Consider the following 24863-nt stretch of genomic DNA (forward strand, 5'->3'; position numbering starts at 1 on the left):
CACGTTGCTGCCAATTTCTTTGTGTGGGCTGCTAAATTCATATCTTAGCATAGAATACATAGCAGTCCCTCCATTAGCGGCGGTTGCCCGTGCCAGCTGCAGAAACCTGAAAGAGTGTCTTGAGAACAGCCTGTCCTACAGCAGCTTGCTGCTTGGAATGTACGTCAACACAGTAGTGTTTTGTAAAGGTATGTGGTGTAACCCACGTGGCTGCTCTGCAAATATCCTCTAAAGGAATGTTTCCCAGGAAAGCCATGGATGCCCCCAGTTTGCGTGTGGAGTGCGCCCTTGGGGGTATCGTTAAAGTGCGTTTGGCCTTTTGATAACATATTTGGATGCACTTAACAATCCACCTGGCTATTCCTGCTTTGGAAATAGGGTTGCCTTTGTGTTGTGGTGCGAAGGCAACAAAAAGTTGTTTTGTCTTTCTAAAGGGTTGTGTCCTGTCCATGTAGTACATCAACGCCCTCCGTACGTCTAACGTATGGAGCATTCTTTCCGCCACCGTTTGTGGGTTTTGGAAGAATGCCGGTAAGTCAATAGTTTGGTTGAGATGAAACTGTGACACCACCTTCGGAAGGAATTTGGGGTTAGTACGTAGCACTACCCTATTTGGATGAATCTGAATGAATGGCTCTTGGATTGTGAGCGCTTGCAGCTCACTAACACGCCGTAGCGACGTGATAGCGATTAGGAAAGCTACTTTCCACGTTAGGAACTGGAGTTCACACGAGTGCAGTGGCTTAAAAGGTGGTCCCATTAGTCTGGTGAGGACCACATTGAGGTTCCACACCGGAGCTGGTGGTGTTCTTGGGGGAATGACTCGCTTCAGACCTTCAAGGAAAGCCTTAATGGCAGGCACTCTGAAGACAGAGAGATGCTGCCTGTTCTGAAGATAAGCCGCTATGGCGGATAGATGTATCCGAATGGAAGTGTACGCTAGATTGCACTTGTAAAGATGCAACAGATAGCAAATGATGTTAGGGATAGATGCATCAAGCGGGTTGATGTCATTGGCTGTACAGTAAATGACAAAACGCTTCCATTTCGCAGCATAGCATGCTCTGGTAGTCGGCTTCCTAGCCTCCTTGATGATGTCCATGCATTCCGGAGGCAGGTTAAGGTAGCCAAACTCTAGGACTTCAGGAGCCAGATTGCCAGGTTGAGCTGTTGCGGATCTGGATGCTGAATTTCTCCATGGTTCTGCGTCAAAAGACTGGGCGTGAGGCGTAGTCTTTGATGCAGCACCACTGAGAGTTCGAGGAACGTGGTGTACCATGCTTGGCGCGCCCACGTTGGAGCAACTAGGATGAGAGTCATCGCGTGCTGCCTTAGCTTTCTCGCGACCAGCGGTATCAGAGGGGCTGGTGGAAAAGCGTACGCAAATTTGCCTGACCAGTTCATCCATATCGCATTGCCCTGCGACTGTGGGTGAGGGAACCTGGCGGCAAAGTGTTGGCATTTTGCGTTTTCTTTTGTGGCAAACAGGTCTATCTCTGGATGACCCCACTGCTGGAAGTACGGGTGGAGTACAGATGGGTGTAACTCCCACTCGTGCATTTGATGGCTGTATCTGCTGAGCAGATCCGCCATCTGATTGTCCTTGCCCGGGAGGTGTTCCGCCATGAGGAAAATGTTCCTCTGAATGGCCCACTTCCACATGCCCTGAGCCAGATGAGACAGCTGTGGCGAGTGGGTGCCCCCCTGTTTTTGAATGTAGTACATCGCGGTCATGTTGTCCGTCCGGACTAACACTACCTTGTTGCACAGATGTACAATGAAGGACTTGAGCGCCATGAAGATTGCCATCAGTTCCAGATAGTTGATGTGCATCTTCTGTTGCTGCGTCGTCCATAGTCCCTGCACTGTGTAAGTGAGCAGATGAGCTCCCCATCCCTGGAGAGATGCGTCCGTTGTCAGGATAATTTGTGGCACTGGCTCCTGGAACAGTCGGCCCTTGCAAAGGTTGTGTGGGTCCACCAATGCAGAGAGTCGTATGCCCGACTGGTAACCAACACTAGGTCTGTCAATTGTCCCTGAGCCTGTGTCCACTGATTTGCTAAGCATTCCTGGAGCGGACGCATATGCAACCGTGCGTGCGGGACTATGAAGATGCAGGAGGCCATCATGCCAATCAACTGCATGAACACTCTCGCTGGGAGTGAGTGTTGTGGTCTGAACCTTTGGATCAGAGACTGCATGCTGTCTATCCTGACTTGGTTTGGCTGAGCCATGGCCGTCAGGGTATTGATCGTCGCACCTAGAAACTGCCTGACATGTGCCGGCTGAAGATGCGACTTTGGGTAGTTCAACGAGAAGCCCAGATCGTGAAGGAGGTGAATGGTAGTTGACATGTCTGCGGCGCACTGTTGTTCCGACTTGGCCTGAACGAGCCAGTCGTCTAGGTAGGGGTAGACATGAATGTTCTGCCTCCGGAGGTGCGCTGCTACTGTCGCCAGACACTTGGTAAACACTCTTGGTGCTGTGGTCACTCCGAAGGGTAGGACCTTGAACTGATAATGCTTGCCTTGGATAGTGAATCTGAGGTATTTCCTGTGGGACGGGTGTAGTGGAATGTGGAAATAAGCATCCTTGAGATCTAAGGTTGCTAAGAAGTCCCCTTGGTTTAACAAGGGAAGAATTTGTTGCAGTGTAAGCATATGGAAGTGTTCTGATAGTATGTACAGGTTGAGGGGACGTAGATCCAGAATGGGTCTGAGAGATTTGTCCTTCTTTGGAATAAGGAAGTACAGGGAATACACCCCTGTGCCTTCTTCTCCCACCGGCACGAGCTCGATTGCGCCTTTTTGCAGCATCACCACTACTTCCTGCTGCAATAAGAGCAAGTGCTCTGCGGACATAGGCCTTTGCCTTGGCGGGATGTTGGGTGGAGTGGATTTCAACTCTAGGCAATAACCATACTGGACTAGTTGTCGCACCCACCTGTCCGTGGTGATGTTTCTCCAGACGGGCAGGAAGTGCTGCAGTCTCCCCCCGACAGGTGTTAAGTGGTCGGGGGGCAGCGACAGAGAGTCACTGTTTGCTTGGGGTAGAGGAGCGGGAGCTGTTGTTTCCTCTGCCGCGACCTCTGTTGCTGTTATTCCTGTAACCTCCCTTGTTCTGTTTTGTGAACGAGGATTGTGCTCCACCTTTTGAGAACTGAGATTGTTGACCCATTTGTCCTCTGGTGACTCCACGTACACCTGAGCGACGAAAATTGCTGCCACGAAACTGTTGTGACTGTAGGGCCCCCATGGACTTAGCAGTTTCTGTGTCTTTTTTTATTTTTTCTAGGGTGGTGTCAACATCTGGACCAAACAGACTATCAGGATTGACTGGCTGATTAAGAATGGTTGTCTGAATATCTGGTTTAAACCCCGAGATGCGGAGCCACGCCTGTCGTCTCAGCATAACGCTAGTGTTGATAGCTCTAGCAGCTGTGTCTGCGGCGTCAAGTGCACACTTGATGGCTGCGTTTGAGATTAGCTTCCCTTCCTCAATAAGCAGTTTGGTGCCTTCTTGGAACTTTGGAGGCAGGTGTTGTATAACCTGTTCTAGGGTGTCGTAATGCGCCCTATCGTAACGTGCTAAGAGTGCTTGTGTATTGGCAATGCGCCAAAAGTTTGCGGCCTGCGCAGCTACTCTTTTGCCCCCTGCCTCTAGCACTTTGGACTCCTTATCCGGGGGAGGAGCTTCACCCGTCGTCTGGGAGTTGGCACGTTTCCTGGCATTGGCGACCACAAGAGAGTCCAGTGGCAACTGTCCCCGAATGTATGCGGGGTCCGCAGGTGCAGGTCTGTACTTCTTTTCAATGCGTGGATTGACCACTCGTGCTCTGGTAGGCTCCTTAAACATATCCCCAGCATGCTTGAGGACTCCTTTAAGCATAGGCAGCGTCTTTACTGTCCTTTCAGAGACTGAAAATGTGTCGAAAAGGAAGTCTTCCTCTATCGGGTCAGCATGCATGTCCACATCATGATTGGCCGCTGCCCTCTCAATTAGCGCATGAAAACCTGCTGAGTCCTCAGTTGGGGATGCACGTGCATTAAAAAGCTGCGGGTCCTGCCCCACACTTTGGGTGCCCTGGTCACCAGTGTCATCATATGAATCCGGTTTTGCATCTGGTTCATTGATAGGGAAATTGTATTGCTCGTCCTCATCATACCCCTCACCCGCAGAGTGTTCTGGTGAGGGAGTAGGGCTCCGTCTCGGAGGAGGCTGGATTGGTTCCATGAGGCCTGAAGAGTCAAGGGGCACCCTTTTCTTTTTCAGTGGGATGACATATGAGTCCACGGACTCTGAAGATATTTTTCTCTTATAGAGGGTCAATTTGCCTGTGTCAGCGTCGATGAAATGCTCTGAATCATCCTCTGATTCGAGTACCCGACGTGGAAGTGGGCCAGCCGTTGAAGAAATCGTCTTCTTCGGTGCCGATTTGGTGGAAAAGGCTTTCGGCGCCTCCTTTGGCGGCAAAATAAAGAGAAGTTTGCCAGAAGGCTTTGCTGGATTGTCCTTTTGCGCCTGCGGCGATGATATCGGAGCCGACGGAGCAGAGGCCTTCTCCCTGATTCTCTGTAGTGATGCGGCGATGAGGGACGTCTCACTCTCAGTTGGTTTTGGCGCCGACGAGGATGTTTTGACCTTTCCCTCGGATCCGACGTCTTTGTGGGCCTTGTGGGCTTTCGACGCGGATCCCGCTGTCACCGACCCCGAGTCCTGGGACCGGTGCGCAGACGTGCCAGTCTTCGATCCGTGCGCCTGCGTAGACTCCGTGGAGCCGGCTTTGGCGTGCTTGGACGGCGGCGCCGCTGTTGACCCGTGCCGACCATCTTTCTTAGAGGACCCCTCCTCTGGTGCAGCAGCGGAATCGACGGACTTCTTCGACTTCTGCGGACCGGAGGTCGACGGAGTCGATGGAGTAGCGGGTACAGTCGTTTTCGCCGGCACGGCAGCCATCTTAGGGACACTCGAGTCCTTAAGTTTCGGTTTCGTTTTCGGGTCGGCCATTTTAGATGTAGTCGATCCCGATGCTTTCGGTTTCGGTTTCGATACAGTCTGCTCAGCAAGTAAGTCCGTGGCCGGGCCAGAAGGCGGGGCTGTGGCTTGCGGCATTGGGTCTTGGGTAAGGCCTACAGGCGATCCCGTGACCCGGTCGGTATCCTCGAAACCTTCGGGGCAGAGCTCGTCCCCTGAGCTATCCGCCGCGGCCCCATAAATCTCTTCGTCGTCTCCTACCTCGTCGACGTATTCAAGGCCTTGACCCACGACTCCGTCGTCGTCTACCGGATCCGCCTCGACCTCCGTCTCGGGTGGGGAGATTTGAAGATGATGACCCTGGTCCTCTTCACCTTGGTCGCCGAAGATGTTTTCCGGATCCGGGGCCGCTTGTCTAGCTTCCATGCGCACCGCGCGCCGAAGCTTGAGAGTCTTCTTAGACCGGAACTGTGCACAGGCCTTGCACTTGCCGTCGTCGTGGTCAGGCGAAAGGCATTTGTTACAGACGGGGTGTAGATCGATGTGTGGGTACTTGGACCCACAGAGCGGGCAGTACTTAAACGGGCTCCGCTCCATGTTCAGAAAAGTTTTGCAGTCGTGTCGCGATGAGAAGGCCTCAAAGTCCGAAGAGCGAAAGAAAACTCCGCCTATTCCGGCTCCAAGAGACGGAAGACTCGAGACCGTGCGCAGACAATACCGACGCAAAAAAAGCGAGGCCTTTTGGCCGCTAAGAGTTAGTTTTTCTCGGTTTCGACAGAAAGACGTCGAGACCACATCCGAACCCAATGGCGGAAAAAAACAATCTGGGGATGGAGCCGATGCCCATGCGCACTGTAGTCCAGGGGAGGAGCCACCTATCTCAGGATACTTCGAAGACTCTTCCAGGACAACAATGTGCGATCATCCGGACCCAACACTAGGCGGCGATCTAATGCTAAGATATGAATTTAGCAGCCCACATGCCTCGAACCTTTACTTACTGATGGTGCTGACTTGCGTGATTTCATTATGGGACCGCGCAAACAGCGTCAGAAACGTTTCATAGCAGCCTCTGTATATGCAGCATACAACGAGGCCTAGAAGGTGACTCAAATTGAGACAGCAGAAAGTATACGGGAAATTGACCGTATTAATTTGGAAAAATCACTTTCTGTAGTGGACAATGGGTTAATGACTCTGTCCTCCAGAATTTTTTCTCTGGACAGCATTGTGTCTTCAGCAATCGACATATTATCGCAAGACTTACTGTTGTTACAACACGGTCAGTCCCAATTGCGTTCTATTGTACAGCTTGGCTGGACGTTACAAAATCTGCGTTCAGGCTATGTGCCTTGGCGTTTAATCAACACAACGTCACTATTCAATATCTTTAACCTCACTGATAAACAAATCAGTATGGCACAAAAGGGTGCTGATTATACAATCCTGAGCATTGAGAAACTCGAGAGATTACCAGTGACAATGTCAGAACGACTTGTCAGTGAATGGATAATACATGGGATAATTAATATTCCAATATCAACCTTCAGGTTTCAATACTGCCAAAAATATATACAGGCTGGCATGTACGAAAAATTGGGAAAAGGGTACATTAAAACAACATGGAACTTGCCCTATTCACATGCATGTGTCAGTAATAAAGGACAGAAAGTGTTTCTTGGTGGCAATAATTGTGCGATGTCACTGAGCGGTACACTTCTGTGTAATGGAATTAGTTTGCATGGAGCCTGTGAAGGGAACTCAAATAACCTTTCATGTCACCAGCTAGGCGCACCTGCAACAGAGATAGAACCATTCTTTCAAGGACTCTATAATGGGAGTTACGTTCTAATTGTGGACCGCAGATGTTGTAGTCTTATGCCCGGGACTCCTTATCTCGTAACTACGACTGCGAAGGTCAAGTGCTGTGGACGTTTATTGTTCCCCAGCTCCCTTCCAGACAGGGAGGCAAGGGCATGGCCCAACTTGAAAATTACTTCTATTCGAATAGATACTTTAAGCAGAATGAAAACAGTGCTTCTTCAGACGCCGACCAGGCTCACGTCATCAAAAGAAACGTATGATCTCCTAGTCGCAAGGACGACTGCAGAGATTCACTCATTGTTATCAACTAATTCCCCCATACATTTCGCAGAAATCCTGAATGAAATCTTAAATATTTCTGATACCAGTGGAGTCTCAAAAGTATTTAAGACAGTATTTTCGATGGCATTAACACCATTCAAAGCCATACTGGGTATTTTTTTCCAGATTTCGTCCATTCGATTTTTGGCGGACTTCCCCTGATTTTGGGACTAATTACAGGAATCCTATTCCTAGTCCTTATTTTTCGTTATGGCAAACCATGTCACAGACAAAACACCTGCGACAAGGGAAGAAACAATCCTAGCCATTGGATACCGGGACCGGATATCAAAAATCCTGGGACTATCCCGGCTTAGAGACCTGAACATGACTTGGTTTCTTTCATTTCGACCAATGTGGCAACGATGTGTTTTACCTGTATTAAGGTGCTTGCTATGCGGAGAAGAATGCGTGTTAGACACCTGTCTGACGCTACAATCAGATGCGCCAATGGATGCAGAAACATTGTTGAGTCCAATAAAGGCTCATGCTTTGTGCTGCCCTCAACGGCTACCAATCCTGATGACGGCATTCGTGGAAGCTTCACCACTACGATTGAGGGGTAGTGAAGTTCAAGATGAAAGCAGCATTGATCAGGTACGACCTTCTGTCAGCAATACTAATCAAAACGTCAATGGAGACAATCATGCGCACGAATGCATGGTTACATCCTTTTCCGAGTTAGTGGAACTCTCCCAGGAAGCTGTTGACAGCTTTTTCGACAGTCTAAATGATATTATGTTCTCACCAGAGCAGAAATAGAGACTTTTGAGCAAGCTCGCACACGGCGTTCCCTGAATTTGGCCTTCAACTAGAATAGCAAAATACCATGAACAATTTTCCTTCCAGTTCACGGACAGCGATTTTTTCAGCAGCCCCAAAATATTTTTACATATTTTTCGGGACACTTATCTTCTGCTTAAAGTAAGAACTATTCTTAGAGAAATAAAACTTCTAATTTTAGATAGTTTATAGACATTAGCTGCCCGCTGGTATGTTCATAATTATTTTATTCTGTGATGGAATGGTCTCGAAACTTTTTTTCTGTATTAAGAGCCATTTCATGTGTAAATTCTCATATACAAATTAGTGATAATGTATAGATATGCGTGATTACTTTAGCATTATTCTACAGCTTGAGTGCATATATTACATGTGACTGTTTTTTCCATATATTTGATAATTTCAAAATGCATTTATGTATTTTGGGGTGGTAAGGTATACACGATACTCTACAGTATGTTTTACTATGCATAGATTCGTAAATATGTCCATAGTTAACGTGGAGTGGGTGTGATGTATTCCTATAGGTTCTGTATCGATCCCCCTATTCCTGACCCTAATCTGGTTAACAAGTTAACTAGCAGCCATCCCATGAGGCAGAAAACCCCCATGATGCAGAAACCGTTATCTGATGAGGCCGAACTACGGCACAGGAACGTGTTATCTGATTAGGTCATAACGCTTGCCATCTAATTAGACAAGCGATATTCCTCCAGCCCCTGATAAGGCATACGGAGTTCTCAAAACAAATCAAACCTATGACAACCTGGGAAAAACCCTGCGGCCATTGTTTTGATTTCACCGAGAACTTCAGCAAAAGAATGTGCTAACGACCAGGTCGTATGACATCCTTATTGACGTATCTATGTCCATCCTTACGTCAATCTCGGCACCTTAAAGGTATAAATATTACCGATATTGCCCTATGCAAACACACGCGGTGGTGACGAGATCGGAGCAGCCAGACTTGCCGAAGCCCAGAGCAGAGCAGACCCCGCTGGCGCAGCCCCGCCTTCCTGACGCGCTGAGAATGAGACGCAGCTTTCTCCTGCCGAGAAATCCAGCTCCGGCGCTTCCGGGTAGCCCTCGCAGGCAGCCTGGAATATCGAGACCAGAGACGAGAGATACCATCCCTCATTCATCCTAGACTCCAGGTACAGAACTGAATAACCCCTTGCAGAGAATTCTTGAGTCAGTCACTTGGCAAAACAAACTTAACTTAAACTGCTACTTTCTATTCCCGCCCACGTATTAGGCTTAGGTCAGGTACATCTGGGGTAGGCGTAGTTAGAAACACCAGTTGAGTACGATTAGTCAAATGTATATGTGTATGTATCTATTTTATCCATTTTAACCCATCATATGGCTTAGAAACCATATCAATGTTTTTACAGTATTATTTTATACTTCTGCTTTCAATGTATGCACTTTACTTAACCATAAGTATTGCAATAATATCGATCCATTTCTCTTGTATGAGAAAAGAGACTGATCAATAAATACCATCTTTTATTGAACACGCCCGTCTCTTCCTTTTCTCTACAATCTGGTGAGACTAAGAATGCACGTACTGACTGAGTAAAATAAGTCGTCTTTTGTTTTCACACGACTCTAGAGATACACTCTTGATTAGGGGAGAGCAAAGTTGTCATGTTCTATGGTTGTCAGAAACTAAATCCCTTCTTGTCTATCCAGGGAGGTTCAACTCCTCCTTGCCTATTCGAGAAAGTTTCTAGTGAACTCTGAGCTAGCTGGCAAACCCAAAACTTTAAGTCTAATATCGACAATAGAAGACCTAGTTAACGTCTGGTCTAGGCCTATACTATTGAAGGTATTATTCCAATGCGCAGAGCCTATTGGGATAATAGGAACTACACTACAATAGTTGCTTTGTTTTTCTGAATGATTTGGTTCTGTCAACGTAATATAGCAGAGCCCTTCTAACATCTAGTGTGTGTAAGGCTCTTTCAGCCACTGACTGCGGGTTTTGGAAGAAAACTGGCAATTCTATTGACTGATTGATATGTAAAGTGGATATAACTTTTGGCATAAACTTAGGGTTAGTACGAAGCACTACTTTATTGTGGTGTATTTGCATGAAAGGTTCTTGAATGGTTGATGCCTGTAGCTCACTCACTCTCCTGAGGGAGGTAATGGCAATCAAGAATGCCACCTTCCATGTTAAGAATTGTAATTCACATGAATGAAGTGGTTCGAAAGGTGGCCCCATAAGTCTGGTAAGTACAACATTTAAGTTCCAGACTGGCGAAGGTGGTTGTTTTGGAGGGATGATTCTTTTTAGACCTTCCATAAAGGCTTTGATAGGTGGTATCCTGAACAGGGACACGTGTTGTCTGTTTTGGAGATATGCTTCTATGGCAGCAAGGTGTAGCCTTATGGAAGAGAATGCGAGATTGCATCTTTGAAGATGTAATAAGTAACAGATTATGTCTTGGATAGAGGCATCCAATGGATTGATTTGGTTGTTATTGCAATAGATTACAAATATTTTCCATTTAGCTGCGTAGCACGCTCTAGTAGTTGGGCGCCTTGCTTCCTTGATAATGTTCATACAGTCTGGAGGCAAGTTAAGATAACCGAACTCTAAGACTTCAGGAGCCAGATCGCTAGGTTCATCTGATTGGGATCTGGGTGTCTGATTTCGCCATGGTTCTGAGTTAATAGCTGTGGCGATAGGCGCAGTCTTTGATGGGGAACTACTGAGAGTTCTAGGAGTGTCGTGTACCATGGCTGTCTTGCCCATGTGGGAGCAACCAGGATCATTGTGAGAGATTGTTGCCTTAGTTTGTGTGCCACTAATGGAATCAGTGGGGTTGGCGGAAAAGCGTACGCAAATCTGACTGCCCAGTTCATCCATATCGCATTGCCTTGTGACAATGGGTGTGGGAACCTGGCGGCAAAGGACTGGCATTTTGAGTTTTCTTTTTTGGCAAACAGATCTATCTCTGGATGTCCCCACTTTTGGAAGAATGGTTGGAGAACTTGATGTTGAATCTCCCATTCGTGTATCTGTTGGCTGTGTCTGCTTAGTAGATATGCAATTGGATTGTTTTTCCCTGGTAGGTGCTCTGGGAGGAGAAAGATGTTTTTGGGAATTGCCCACCTCCATATGCTCTGTGCTAGGTGAGACAACTGCCGGGAGTGTGTCCCGTCTTGTTTCTGGATGCAGTACATGGCTGTCATGTTGTCCGTCCGGATCAACACTGCCTTGTTGTTCAAGTATTTCTGGAAAGCTTTCATTGCTAGAAATACTGCTAGCAATTCTAAGTGGTTTATATGCAGTGTCCTTTGCTTGATTGTCCAGAGCTCTTGGACTGTGTATTGAAGTAGGTGGGCTCCCCAACCTGTCAGTGATGCATCCGCTGTCAATACTACTTGTGGAACCGGCTCTTGGTCGCCGCTTGGAAAGGTTTTGTGGGTTCCACCACTGCAGAGAGTTGTAAGTGCGACTGGCGACCAACACTATGTCTTTCAGTTGTCCTTGAGCTTGGTTCCACTGTTGCACTAAGCATTCTTGTAATGGACGCATTTGAAGTCAGGTATGAGGGACAATGAATATGCAGGAGGCCATCATGCCTATAAGCTGCATGAATACTCGAGCTGGCAAGGAGTGTTGTGGTTGAAATCTGTGAATGAGTGTCTGTATGGTGGATATCCTGGCAGGATTTGTATATGCCTTTGCCACCAGGGTATTTAATGGTCCTCCCAGATATTGTTGTATGTGGGAGGGTTGCAGATGTGATTTTGGGTAATTTATAGAGAATCCTAGACTGTGCAGCAACTGGATTGTCTGAGATGTAGGGTTTGCACACTGTGCGTATGATTTGGCTTTTATGAGCCAATCGTCCAAGTATGGAAACACGTGGATGTGTTGCCTTCTGAGGTGTACTGCTACTACTGCTAGGCATTTTGCAAAAACCCATTGGTGCTGTAGTTACCACGAAGGGGAGAACTTTGAATTGGTAGTGGTGACCCTCTATTGTAAACCTCAGGTATTTCCTGTGAGCTGGGTGTATAGGTATGTTAAAGTATGCATCTTTTAGGTCTAATGTAGCAAGTAAGTCGCCTTGCTGGAGTAACGGAAGTACCTGTTGTAGAGTGACCATATGGAAATGCTCTGGGAGTATGTATTGGTTTAGCGGTCTGAGGTCCAGTATCGGTCTGAGGGATCGGTCTTTTTTGGGGATTAGGAAGTAAAAAGAGTACACTCCTGTCCCATGGTGTTGAAAAGGAACAGGTTCTATGGCTCCTTTTTCTAGCATGGATGTGACCTCTTGTTGTAACAACGTGATGTGCTCTTTGGACATTGGACGGTGTCTGGGTGGTATGTTGGGTGGAGTAGAAGTGAGTTCCAGGCAGTAACCATACTGGATAATTTGTCTCACCCACCTGTCTGTGGTAATGGTGTTCCAGACTGGTAGGAATTGTGTTAGTCTGTCTCCGACCGGTGTTAAGTGGGGGAGCATGAACAAGTCACTGTTTGGCGGCGGCATAGGCTCTGGTGTTGTTGCCGCCTCGTACTCTGCCCTTGTTATTATTTCCTCTATAACCTCCTCTGTTGGAACCTCTAATAAAAATTCTCTGGGTATTACTTTTGAATGTAGAGGACGTTTGGGATGTGTTGCCTCTCCCTGAGCCCCTGAAGGAGGAGCGACGAAAGGAACTTCTGGATTGCTGGAACTGAAGTGCGCCCATAGACTTACCAGTATCAGTGTCTTTTTTCATTTTTTCTAAGATTGTATCTACTGCAGGGCCAAATAAGAAACGTTGGTTAACTGGTTGGTTTAGGATGGTTGATTGCACTTCATTTTTGAAGCCGGAAATGCACAGCCACGCATGCCGGCGTATTAAGACGCTTGTGTTGATGGACCTAGCTGCTGTGTCAGCAGCATCAAGTGCACATTTAATGGAAGCGTTTGTGATAAATTTCCCTTCCTGTATTAGGTCATTAGCTTTAGCTTTGAACGGTTCTGGTAGGTGTTGTAGTAAACCCTCTAGTTGGTCGTAATGTGCTCTATCATAGCGTGCTAATAGAGCTTGTGTGTTTGCAATCCTCCAGGAGTTTGCTGCCTGGGAGGCTACTCTTTTGCCTGAGGCTTCTAATATCTTCGACTCCTTGTCAGGAGGGGGAGCATCTCCTGTGGTTTGTGAATTAGCTCGCTTTCGAGCGTTTGATACTACTAGTGAGTCCAAGGCAACTGTGACCTAATATAAGTAGGGTCTGCAGGGGCAGACTTGTACATTTTCTCAATCCGAGGGTTGAGGAAACGCGCTCTGGCTGGGTCTTTAAACAGGCGCGTGTTTAGTACCCCTTTCAACATAGGAAGTGTACGTACACTTTTTTCTGATGTAGGAAAGGTGTCAAAAAGGAAGTCCTCCTCTATTGGATCGGTGTGCATGTCTACGCCGTGAAATTTAGCTGCCCTATCCACTAATTGGTTAAAGACAATGGTGTCCTCAGTAGGCGACGGCTTTGTAGGATATGTAGAGGTGTCAGGGATGGGTTGTGGCTCGTAGTTATCATAAGGATCACTATGGTCCTCCCATGTGTCATCCTCTACATCTTGATCCACCGGTTCGACAAAATCATCCTGAGGATCTTCCCCTATGTTTTCTGTGTCATCATAACCTGAAGGTGTAGGAGAGTAAGGCACAAAGGGCATGTTAGGAAAGAAAGGAGGAGGAGTGAAAGGCCTTGAAGGAGACGTGCCAAAGTCTTTCTTCTTTGTAGGAACAGGTGAAAAAGTGTTAGTGTCCAACGGTCTTTTCTTCCTCTTGTAAACTGTTACGTGTCCAGTTTCAGGGTCGATATACAGTTTAGATTGTTCAGCGCTTAATGGATCAGGATGGAAAAGTTCTTCCTTAACTGTCCGCGATTTTGGCGCCGATGCTTTTGGTTTAGTCACTTCTTTTTGGTGAGTCTTTGGCCCGAGGACCTTCGGCTGTGGAGCTTTTTTCGGCTCGGCCGCTGATTTCGGGTCGGTTACCTTTTGTGGGTCGACGACTCTCTTTGGTTCGACGTCCTTTGTTGGTTGTACTGCCTTTTTTGGTTCGGCGACCTTCTTTGGTTCGACGACCTTTTTCGGTTCCACCGCTTTTTTCGGATCGACAGGTATTTTCGGATCGACTTTTTTCGGAACTACCGTTTTTTTCGGATTGACCGGGTTTTTCGGATCGACCTGTTTTTTCGGGTCGTTGAATTTTTTCGGTTCCCTGTGTTTTTTTGGGCTCGATGACCCCTTTCGGTTCGAGGTTTTTTGTTGGCTTGATGACCTTCTTCGGGTCGACAGTCTTTTTAGTGCGATCCGGTTTTTGTGGATCTACACTTTTTTTAGGCTCGACGGCCTGTTTCGGGTCGACTGTCTTGTTAGCGTCGACGACCTTTTTTGTTTCGACGAGCTTCTTCGGCACGACAACCGATTTAGGTTGTACGGCCTTTTTAGGAATAGGTTTGCTGGTTCCTGGGGTATCGGAAGGCTTGGGTTTGTTCTTCGGAGCCAAGCCGCAAGGCGGGGCCTCTGAAGGAGTGTGTCGATCTCGGCTAAGGCCTTTATGCGATGCTTCGACCGGAGCCTTGTCTTGGGGTGGTAGCGGGGTTGGAGGCTCGGTACTCACAGTTTGCCACGGTGTGATCTGGTCATCGGAGACCGACTGGTCCTCTACAGTGACAATTTCGAGATCGGAGTCGGCCGCTTCTGGGAGGTCATGTTCGTCTTCCAAAATGTTCTCCGGTTCCGGCGCCTGCCGCTGCATTTCTTGTCTAGCGACTCTTCGGTTCCGGATAGTTTTCTTCGACCGGAACTGGGCACAAGTTGCACAGTTTTCCTCGTTGTTCTTGGGTGATAGGCACTTGTTGCATACTGTATGTTTGTCAGTATGTGGGAATTTGGAGTGACATAGTGGGCACTTTTTAAAGGGGGTCCTTTCCATCGGCAGCAGGCCCACGTGGCGTCGAAAAGGCCCAACGACCCGCGTCGACGACTGGATCGAGATGGAAAGTAAGTTCGAGTAGAGGGGTACCGAACGAGAACAATACAGTCGAGGTAGAAGGCCTTTTGGCCTTAGAACGTTGAAAAGTTTCGGTTCTGAAGTTGGAGTTGAGGAATAGCATCCGACCCCAATGGCGGAAAAAAACAATCTGAGGATGGAGAGGATGCCCATGCGCACTGTAGTCCAGGGGAGGAGTCACCCATCTCGTGCTACTTCGAAGACTCTTCCAGGACAACAAGGTGCAATCATCCGGACCCAACACTAGGCGGCGATCTATGCAGAGATATGAATTCAGCAGCCCACATGCCTCGAACACTATTTTTTTGTAAAATGACACATGCATTTCCCTGAAAACTTAATTTGAGGAGAAGTTATGTTTAGGATACAAACCCTAAAGACCACAGAAATGTACCAGTTATGCTAAGCAACAGATCGAGGCCTCTCCTGTCACAGCCACCTCCACCCCTCCAGTGCGGAAATGATTTCATTGGCTGGGTTTGTAGCCATTCTTCATGAATGTGTGGGTGTGTGGCAGTAAAATAACAACTGCCTTTTACCAGGCACTTAGATGACTGTAAAATGACATGTATTGTGCGATACACTAATAATTCATTTACTCCCTACAGGGTATTGTTTGTTTTGGGGCTCATTGCTTATTTACTATATGCTGGCACCGCAGCACACTGGTGTGGCCTAGTGGTCCATGAGACACCATTCCTTTGATTGTACATGTTTCTGCTTGGATTGCTGCACGAGAATGTGTCTTGCCAGCCACCAAGCATCCTATTCAATGGTCGGCCCATGCAGACTGTGCTAGGAGCTAAAGAAGGGCTGTGAGCCAGTGAACTGCATGCACTTCACTGCTGTGTGGTTATTTTATATTTTCTTTTATCAGGTATCAGGCGTGGACCCCCAGCTCTCCTCCGATTAGTGAGAATGGAGCACTGGCAGCCCTCGCGGGGCAGCACCGGCTGCACTTGTTTAAGGCAGGGCCGCTTGGGCACTCCCCCTAAATCACACCAACCTCTAGGCCAAGAAGGGGTGTCAGCACATTCTTTTTTTTTCAAATGAGAGTTCATTCTTTCATTCACATCATGCATTAAAACAAACACTGGCAAAGCAAATCGTTTTGTCTTTTATGTAGTGGAAAGTGTGATACCCAGTGCTTTAAATGGGCATGTACTGCCCGGTACGGAGTACTGGCACTGTTATTTTTTGAGAGGGAGAGTACTGGCACTTCTCAAGAGCGACGTAATACCTTTAATTGAAGAGTACTGGCACTTCTCAGAAACAAGCAGGTACTCTGTTAACAGAGTACCTGCACTTCTATTTTTCCATTTCAAGCCCTGGTGATACCGAGCTTCACAACACAGAAAGGAACAACATGAGCAGCTGTAATGTAACCTTCCCAAGACACAGAATAAGTAAAAGACAGGTTGCAGAGGCAAGTGAGATATTACGTGCTTCTCTCACACATACAGGAACAGTACAGACTAACCAACTAAAGAGGGAGTGAACGGAGTTATAGGACTGTGGTATGCTTTACATAATCAGACATCAACTACAAGAAATACAGCAATCTTGGAAGAAACAGCCAAGCCCTTATAGAATGACCATATATTCACATACTCACAGAGTATGATGAACCGCTCAGTTTCCGAGGTACGGGTACCTTAGTTCGTGTGAGGTTATGTCCCTGAAGTCGACATGTATATTCTCTCTTTTTTGACCTATATTAAAATTGTGTGTTTTAGCTAAAAAGGTTTTAACTGGTGTCCCCCTACTACAGGATTCAAAACAGAAGGGTTGGACGATGGATGCTGCTCGTCTTTTCCGCCACCATGTTTCGGCACTCGAATATTGCCCCCAGGGGATCAGGCACTTTCCTCATACTATAGGTCTTGATCTCACACATCAACTATAGTTAAACAGATTCACAGGTCATGATATGCAAGTACATTTAGTATATCCTTGTTTTTTTCATAAGATGGGGCACCAGCCAGCAGGGGAAACAACCCTTCCTCACAGAGCAGGCACTTTTTCGGCACAAAAAGTGTAATCTTCAGTTCTTAAGAGGACAGACTATAGACCAGTGGCAGCACAAACTTTGCCCATCACAGGATATGTACAAATCAAGCAGCAGCAGTGCAAGCTTTTGCTTTCTCATGCAACAGGTATAGCATAGCAGTAAGAAAGTAAGCTTGCTTTTCTCAGAGAAAGCAGAAAGTGCAGTCTTCAGTTCCCTGCAGAAAAGATTCAGTAGGGCATGGTAATCCAAGCTTTCATCGCTCAGAGAACGTGCACGGTCAAGGAACGAGTGACATGCAGGTTACAGGAAGACTCTTGTAGCTCGTGCTTAACTCATTGAGAGAAAGTGTACAAGTGGATGAGTGAGTGAATATGAGAATCCCGACATCATTCGCACTTAGGTAATATTCTATGTCAGCATCCTGCCACTCGTAGATCTGCTGTAACGGTTGGGGTCATATCCTGCAGTATTGCTGACATCACTTCCTTTAGATCCAACGGCTGCCATGCACATACACATTTGTCCATGAACCTTAGACCTCAAAGGCTGAGGCCTTGATTTACCAATACAGAGAACTTCTTTACTCACGTGAAAGGGGATGGAGGGTGTGACATGGCCACTATGACAAAATGGCAAAAACAAAAAACACAAATTTCTGCTTCTCTTTTGTTATCCCCCAGTATTGCCCCTTCTGTCTCTATATAGAATACCTCTCTAGCTCTTTGAAATTCCTTTTTCTCCCTCTATCCAGCCTCTACCTCGATCCATCTCTCCTTCCCTTTTTCTTATTCCCTCTCTCTCTCTCCATTTCTCTATTATGAGCACCTCTTTGACTTACATTTGTATCGCTTCTCAGTAGTATTTCACTAAAATATTGTTTCAAAAGTATTGATCGACACAAAAATTGTAGGTTCTGGCATGGTTCTCTCGGGAAAGCCGTGGGATCTGCACATTTTTTTCAAACAAATAAATCACTGTGTTTAAGTTTCTGCATATGTTTGTGCTTCCTGTATATCTGTTCAAAAGCACAGGAGAAAAATATATCAAAATATTCGACAACATGATAATTTCCTATTTTAACCAGTGTTCGAATATTTGGAGTAAGGTTATTTTCAATGCACCTGCCATATTTTCGGCAAGTTGTTCGACAAAAAAACAGGCATGTGAATGAGCATGCAATAATCCCTGTGTTGCATGCTCATTTGAGGTGCAAGGGACTTGAAAGACTGTATCTTTAAGGAACAGGCCCGGTCCACACGTAATGAGCCACGGAGCAGGGAAGGAAAGTCAACCAGAAAAGAGGGTACGGATGATATCTAGCTGCATACATAAACAGAATGAAAATGACGCAATGGGGTGGGCAGTACACACTCAGGAAGCAGTCTCGGGAAAATATCGATTAGGCGAGGGGAGGGGAGGCAAGGTGGAGCAATGGAAGGCACCTCTTGCAACAGACATTCCCACGTCAATGAAACCGGAAGCATTCACAGGTAATTGGACAAGAGAACTAACCGATGAAAAGACCAGCAGAGGGTTCTGGGAACCAGAAGTTATGGTAATGGACAACACACAGCGGCATTCAGAGCAACCCTATTATAATCCAAACAGAAAATTACCTAAGAGATTGGTATGAAGCTTCTGAGGAATGGATGTCATGTGTACAGTTTGCCTTTTGTACTTAAATAGGGCTTCCACTGTTTTTATGGGTGTTGCATATTTAGGAAATACATGTAGTTACAGCCTGCGTGTCCCAATCATTCATTGCTGTAATCTGTGTGATGTACACATGGTCTGCTTCACTGACGAACTGCATGTAACTGTAGGGCACGGAATAAACAAAGCATTGACTACCTGTATTCCCTACCACAGCACACAATATCAACAAAGGAAGTAAGACATTCTTTGAAAGCAGCAAAATAAAAGAAAAAGACATTTTAAACATAAAAATCAAATGCATGTTTTTTCATCCATCCATGGTTGCAGATTATGCCTGTCGTGTGTCGTGTGTGTCTGCTACCTATGTGCACAGACGCCTAGGTGTGTGTGGTCAGTGTAGATGGGTGCCTCTATGATTGTTGCTATGTGTGCAAGGTTGCGTGTCTGGTCGTTGGCCAGGTATGTTGCATTGTCTGCATAGGTTCATGTATGTGTTTGTGGGGGGTTACACACATACAGACAATGCTTGCTTTCCTAGAACCAGTGGAAATGAGGCTCTTACCATGCAGACGAGGATGGATGTTCGCTTGGGCTTCACCTCGTCTTCAGAGGACACATCCTTGGTTTCCTCCTTCACCTTTCGCTTCCTGCTGTTGGACGCCTCTTTTACTAAACGAAAAGAAGAGTAGTAAGAGAAGAGACCACACAAACCGTAGACTAAAAGAGACTATTCAATGGGTCCTTTTAAAGACCTCAAACACCAACTGACAACAGACACCAAAACATACTCTCTTTTGACAGAGGCTATTGAGATATTGTTTACATAATGGACCACCAGATTTTCTTTGTCGACAAAGTACCAAATACCATTTATCAAACGACACTATGAAAACACCGATCAGAAACCCCCAAAGGCCTTTTACTATAGAGAACACAAAACGTCCTCTGCAAAATGAAATAGCATATACCCACCTGACAATAAGTTTCCCAACACAGCCTTTGCCAACTAGAATCTTCACAGAACATCTGCTAGTAGTAGCCATGTAAAACCTCTGGTAATCATGACCACCTCCTTAAACAGAGGCTGCCAACTGCTTTCTTCCAGCAGAGACCACAAAAAGTTCTATGCCAACAGAGGCCACAAACAAATATTTACCAAAAGAGAAGACAAAACCCTTTCTGTTGAAAGAAAACAACAAATATCCTCTGGAAATGCAGACCAAAAAACATAATTATTATGAACTAAGAACCACATGCCGTCTACCAAAAGAAACAACAAAATGCCTCTGCCAAAAGTGAAAGTTAACAATCTCTTTAAGTACAGACGACCCACACATATCTCTGATTAAAAACACCACTAAATACTCTCTGCCAGAAGGATCTATGAAGAGTCTCTGTCAACAGTTATTACCATATATCTTCAGTTAAAAAAGACAACAACACATACTCTGCCAGGTTAGGTCATCAAATAACCACTCGCAAGACACCTTGTAAAACCTTCTAGTGACCGGAACATTGCATATCATCTTCCACCAGAGTCTGTCAAAGAACGTACAAGAGACTATCATCAGCGTCATGACCATTTATAACTCACCTAGCATCGCGATGATCCCAGCTAAAAAGACCCTCTGCCAACACAGAACTTTAGATACCATAACAGCGTCAAACACAGATCAACTACGTACAGATACCATCAAACACTATTTGCCAAGACAGACAACCAAAAAAACTGTGCCAACAAAGACCACATAATAATGCCTCCTGTTAGGGACTACAGTATACCATCTGGCACGAGAGGTCATCAAATATCTTCTAAAAACTGAAACCACTAAATGCATTTTGCCAAGAGAGATCACAAAATACCTGTCCAAAAAGACATCCACAATTGCTACCAACCTAACATCGTTCTGATTAAAAACTATTATGTGCCCAGTGCACCTTCAGCTGCTGCTGCCTTCCATCTCCTTAATGGCCATGACCACTCCCTCCCTTCATGTAAAAACAGCCCTTTTAGTGTGTTTAAAACCATCCCATATTTTTGTTTCATATCCCTCACTTTTGTTTTATACGCATATATGTGGCCATTTATTCCATTTGCTGTACATTCCCAAACTGATTCTTACTTTTCTATAGGCCTGTTCACAAATTCCCATAGCATACTGCATGCATCCATTTGCCGATGTGTACAGTTTTACAGACACACTGCTGTTCTGTACTGCTCGCTGGTGCTCTCACCCCTCTGCTCTCCTGGTGGCACCAGGCGGTAGACCTTGTATGGCTCAGAGATGTCTAGCTGGGAGCGATCCGGCACTTCAGCAAACTCGGGGCTCTTGTTGAGGGCGCAGCGCAAGCGTGTCTTCCATATGGCAGCCTCCATCTTGTCTCCATCTTTGTACTTGTTCTTGTAAATTGCCCAGGCCTGAAGAACAAAACCAGGTTTGATTTAATCTTGGACTCAAGGCTCACCTCACAAACTCTGGCATTTTCACCACTTCAACGGCCCGCTACTGTTGAAATAACTGACATTTTAGTTCTTGTTTCAAAGTATTATAAGAAGATATGGGCCTTATGACCGGATGGATCGTAGTTTGGACCCTGGGCCCATTCCCTGCCAAGCATTGCTTTCTTTAGTGCCATTTTTTAATTTTTTAATTTAAAGATTTAAAGAAGGAGGGAGTCTGAGCTCCATAGCGTTCTCTGACCACGTGAGATGGCCAATGCCAGGGATGGATAGGTTTTGGATATCTAATGCGTAATTAAGGGTAGTTTATCAATACATCTTACTTTAAGGGGAACCAAGGGAGTGTGATTGAGACTGGAGAGGTAAATTAAATTATTTTTGTGCTGGTGACAAACCTAGCCAAACATGGCCCCGCTGGGCTCTGCGAAGACTGGAATGGTCCCGTTTGGAAAAGAAATCAGAAGGAACTCCATTTTAAATGGGCTGAGATTTAAGTTGGTGCCATTATCCAGGATTGTATTTCAGCTATAACCTGGCCTGCAATGTAATGCAATGTAATTAATGAGGAAACTGTTCAAATAGAGCTGGACATTGTCAACATAAAAGTGGCGCGTGAGGTTTGAGATTTAAAGGAGAGGAGAGAGGATGGACCCTTGCGGGTCACCTTTCTAGAGTGATGAGGGTTTGGAGGGAGTTAGTTTTGGAGGTATGGAATGAACCATCTGAGATCTATTTCCCTCAACCTGTTTATATCCTTAAGAATTTTGAGTAAGGTGAAGTGATCTACAGGTTCTACTGACAGATCCAAAAGGATAAGAGAGGGAGGTGTCCTCTTTACCTACAATACAAAGTTCATCAGTCCTCAACTTTTTGTTTAGAACTGCTGTTTCCATGATACATCCTAGTCTCAAACTATATTGAAGTTTATAAAGGAAATCATTTTCAGCTAAGAAAGTTTCAGCAGAGCCTCTTTGCAACTTTCCAGGACTTTTGCTAGGGTGCATAGGCTTGAAACTGGGTGGGAATTCTTTAGATCTCTGGGTCTGCTCCTAGTTTTACATTAGGAAGTAGACTTGGCCTATTTGTAAGCAATCCATAAGTGAGCCTTGTGATACTGATATGTTAAGTAGGTTCGCCAAGTAGGTGCGTAAATGAAGTACTGATCTCTTTGAGAACAGATGACAATATGGGTTCAAGGAATTGAGAATGAGAATTTGGCAGCATTGTTGAGCATTTCTGATTGGGTCAGTACTCCAAAGGATGACACGCGTGCTTGGGTTAATAAGAGCTGCAAAACAGATGAAGCTTTTACATTACCAGCGTAGGTTAACATCTCCAAGAAATACAAATTTTACCAATAGAGATCGAGTTACCCATCAGGCGTTCAAAATGTTATTGTTACGATCCAAGGAAGACATGGTTACCTACAAAGATGGAGTTATCTTTCAGGTATTCCATATGTTATTTTCTGATAAAGACTTCGAACCTCAGGTTCCTCACTTTGTGAAACTCCCTAGGTGAAAGTCTGGACACAAAATCTTTCATAATAATGCTCTCTTATGTCTGTAGTTAGCGTCACGTGGCTGTGTGAAGTCTGTCCCGCCACGGATATGATGAGCCACAATATCTGCGCTACCTATTCATAAGTTCCTTTTTTTCCACAACTACAGACGCAGATCCAGAGCTTCTTGTATCCTCTCCCTACTGACCAAGACTTTTACTCGAAAATTAACAAGTCACCAACAACCAATAAGACTAGAAGGTCGAACCATGTCATGATTGTAACCCACAGTTGTCAGTTACGGGCATCTATGATGTCTGTCTATGGTGCCTTGGTTTCTAATACAATTCTGGATCATGGTCCACACTGCCCCAAGATAAACAAGTCGGCTTTCCGCAACCACAAGGAAAAACTCACCATAGCCAAACTCCATAGATCGAAAAAAGAGCGGCAGACCCATTTGAAGTTGAGAGCACAATGTGCTCACACTACTGAGGTTGCTCCTGTGACCGATCGGCATCGAGGTCATGGAACTCGGGTAAGTCAAAAACATACCACAAAAAACAAAAGAAATCAAAGCCTGGGTCTCCAGGTCCCACCACTCCCACCATTCAGAGTCAAGCAATATTCCAGGCACATCTAGGCCTTTCTCCGCAGGACAGATTCTGATGTTAGTCCCGTTTCGACCTTACCTCAAACAGACAGTAACACCCCCACTTCTCCAGCATCTACGAGTTGCTATGGTACAGATTTAAGGAGCACTAAAGCCTTCTGGGATAGCCTTTGAGCCCGCTTTATCCAAAGGGGACTTAGGTCAGTTTACCACCAGAGAATGAATCCTTGATATCAACTATGCCCCTTGACCTCTCTCAGAGGCCAACTGCTTCCCCGGCTTCAGCCCCACCCCCCATTGTTTTTATAATTCCAACATTAACGCCACGCTCGACTTCACCTTCCACACCATGACGGATGCCATCAGCTAGAGTGTCACCACTGATAATGGTGTCACCAACGCCAGAAACAGAGCCAAACGTTTTATTGGTCTCAGAGGCCCACACCCCACCAGCCAGACCTATACATTATGCTCACTCTCAACCTGGCCATGCCCCACAGTATTGCATTGGGGAAAATGACAATATCTTTAAGTATCTCCAGGATGCCAACTGTCTGATTACCTGGCCAGACATTGGCCTCTCTTCGCCCAATCCCACAATGGCTACAGAGGATTCTGCCTCCTTTGTGACAGTAATTTTGGGAGCGGACAAGGCACTTGACCTTACTTTACATACACACGAGATCAAACCCAATGTGCTTATAGTGGTCCTCCACCATGCACAATCCAACCAGGAACCTCTGCTGCTCTTTAACCAGGTCCTGACTGATGTTCTGGGGGGCACCTCGCCAAAACCAGGATCTTCCCCCAAGTCAAAAGACAAGTGGTGACGCGACAGAGGCCTACTCCTGGAGCCCCCCACATTCTTCTGCAGCATCCTGCTCCAGAGAGTTTTGTTGTGCAGGCATCTACCAGCTGTCTGACCCAATTCTCTTCCTACCACTCCACCTGACAGGGAATCCAAAAGGATGGAGACATTTATCCTTTGTGGCACATGATTGCCATATAGGAGGCTCCATCACATTTCACCTTCCAGGAAGGGAGAGCATCACGTCTGATCAATAGGTGCTCCCGATCATACAAAATGGATACTCCCGAACCTTCTTGTACTTTACCTTGGCTATTCCACTCACACCACACCACTTCCTGAGTACCACTTATCCATACTCAGTGGGGAAGTTCAACCTCTCTTGGCCAAGGGAGCAATAGAGAGTGCCGGCATCAGAGAAAGGGGATGGTTGTACTACTTCCATTACTTTCTGGTGCTGGTCTTTGCCCAGGGCCTGACTGAGAACCAAAACCGGACCTGGCAAAGTGCTCGTGGCCCCCTGGGTGGGGGGGGGGAGATTGGGGTGCGATGGAGCTCTTTGCTGGGGCCGGTTTTGGCCGATTTTGTTACAGGGCAGATTTTGCAGCTATGCTGTAAAAACGGCCCTGTAACAAAAACGGCCCCCAGGGCCCAAAACCGGCCCCCACCCTTGCAGCGCACCAGGGGATAGCCCGATGCCCGGTCCGGGCCTGTCTTTTCCCCATCCTAGAACATCACCCTCTAAATGTAAACTTCTTTCTCTAGAAGGACAAGTTCAAGATGCTCACCCTGGCCCAGGTTCTATCTGTCCTGGATCTATGAGACCGGGCATTAAGGCTAGGCTTGCAGAATGCATATTTCCACATCCCTGTCTTACAGTCC

The 24863-nt window shown here is 46.2% G+C and overlaps 1 protein-coding gene across 1 annotated transcript in view; it reads right to left on the reverse strand.

The window, feature by feature from the left end:
• Window positions 1-24863, reverse strand: part of LOC144755746 (interferon regulatory factor 9-like) — a 191324-nt gene that overhangs the window by 116636 nt on the left and 49825 nt on the right. The window contains exons 3-4 of the mRNA XM_078644956.1: window positions 20834-21017; window positions 19161-19267 (exon numbers count right to left, since the gene is read on the reverse strand). Of these exons, the coding sequence (XP_078501082.1) occupies window positions 19161-19267; window positions 20834-21017 (291 nt within the window). The remainder of the gene's footprint in view (window positions 1-19160; window positions 19268-20833; window positions 21018-24863) is intronic.

The sequence above is a fragment of the Lissotriton helveticus genome, chromosome 5_1, assembly GCF_964261635.1.
Source record: "Lissotriton helveticus chromosome 5_1, aLisHel1.1, whole genome shotgun sequence".
Taxonomy (NCBI): Eukaryota; Metazoa; Chordata; class Amphibia; order Caudata; family Salamandridae; genus Lissotriton; species Lissotriton helveticus.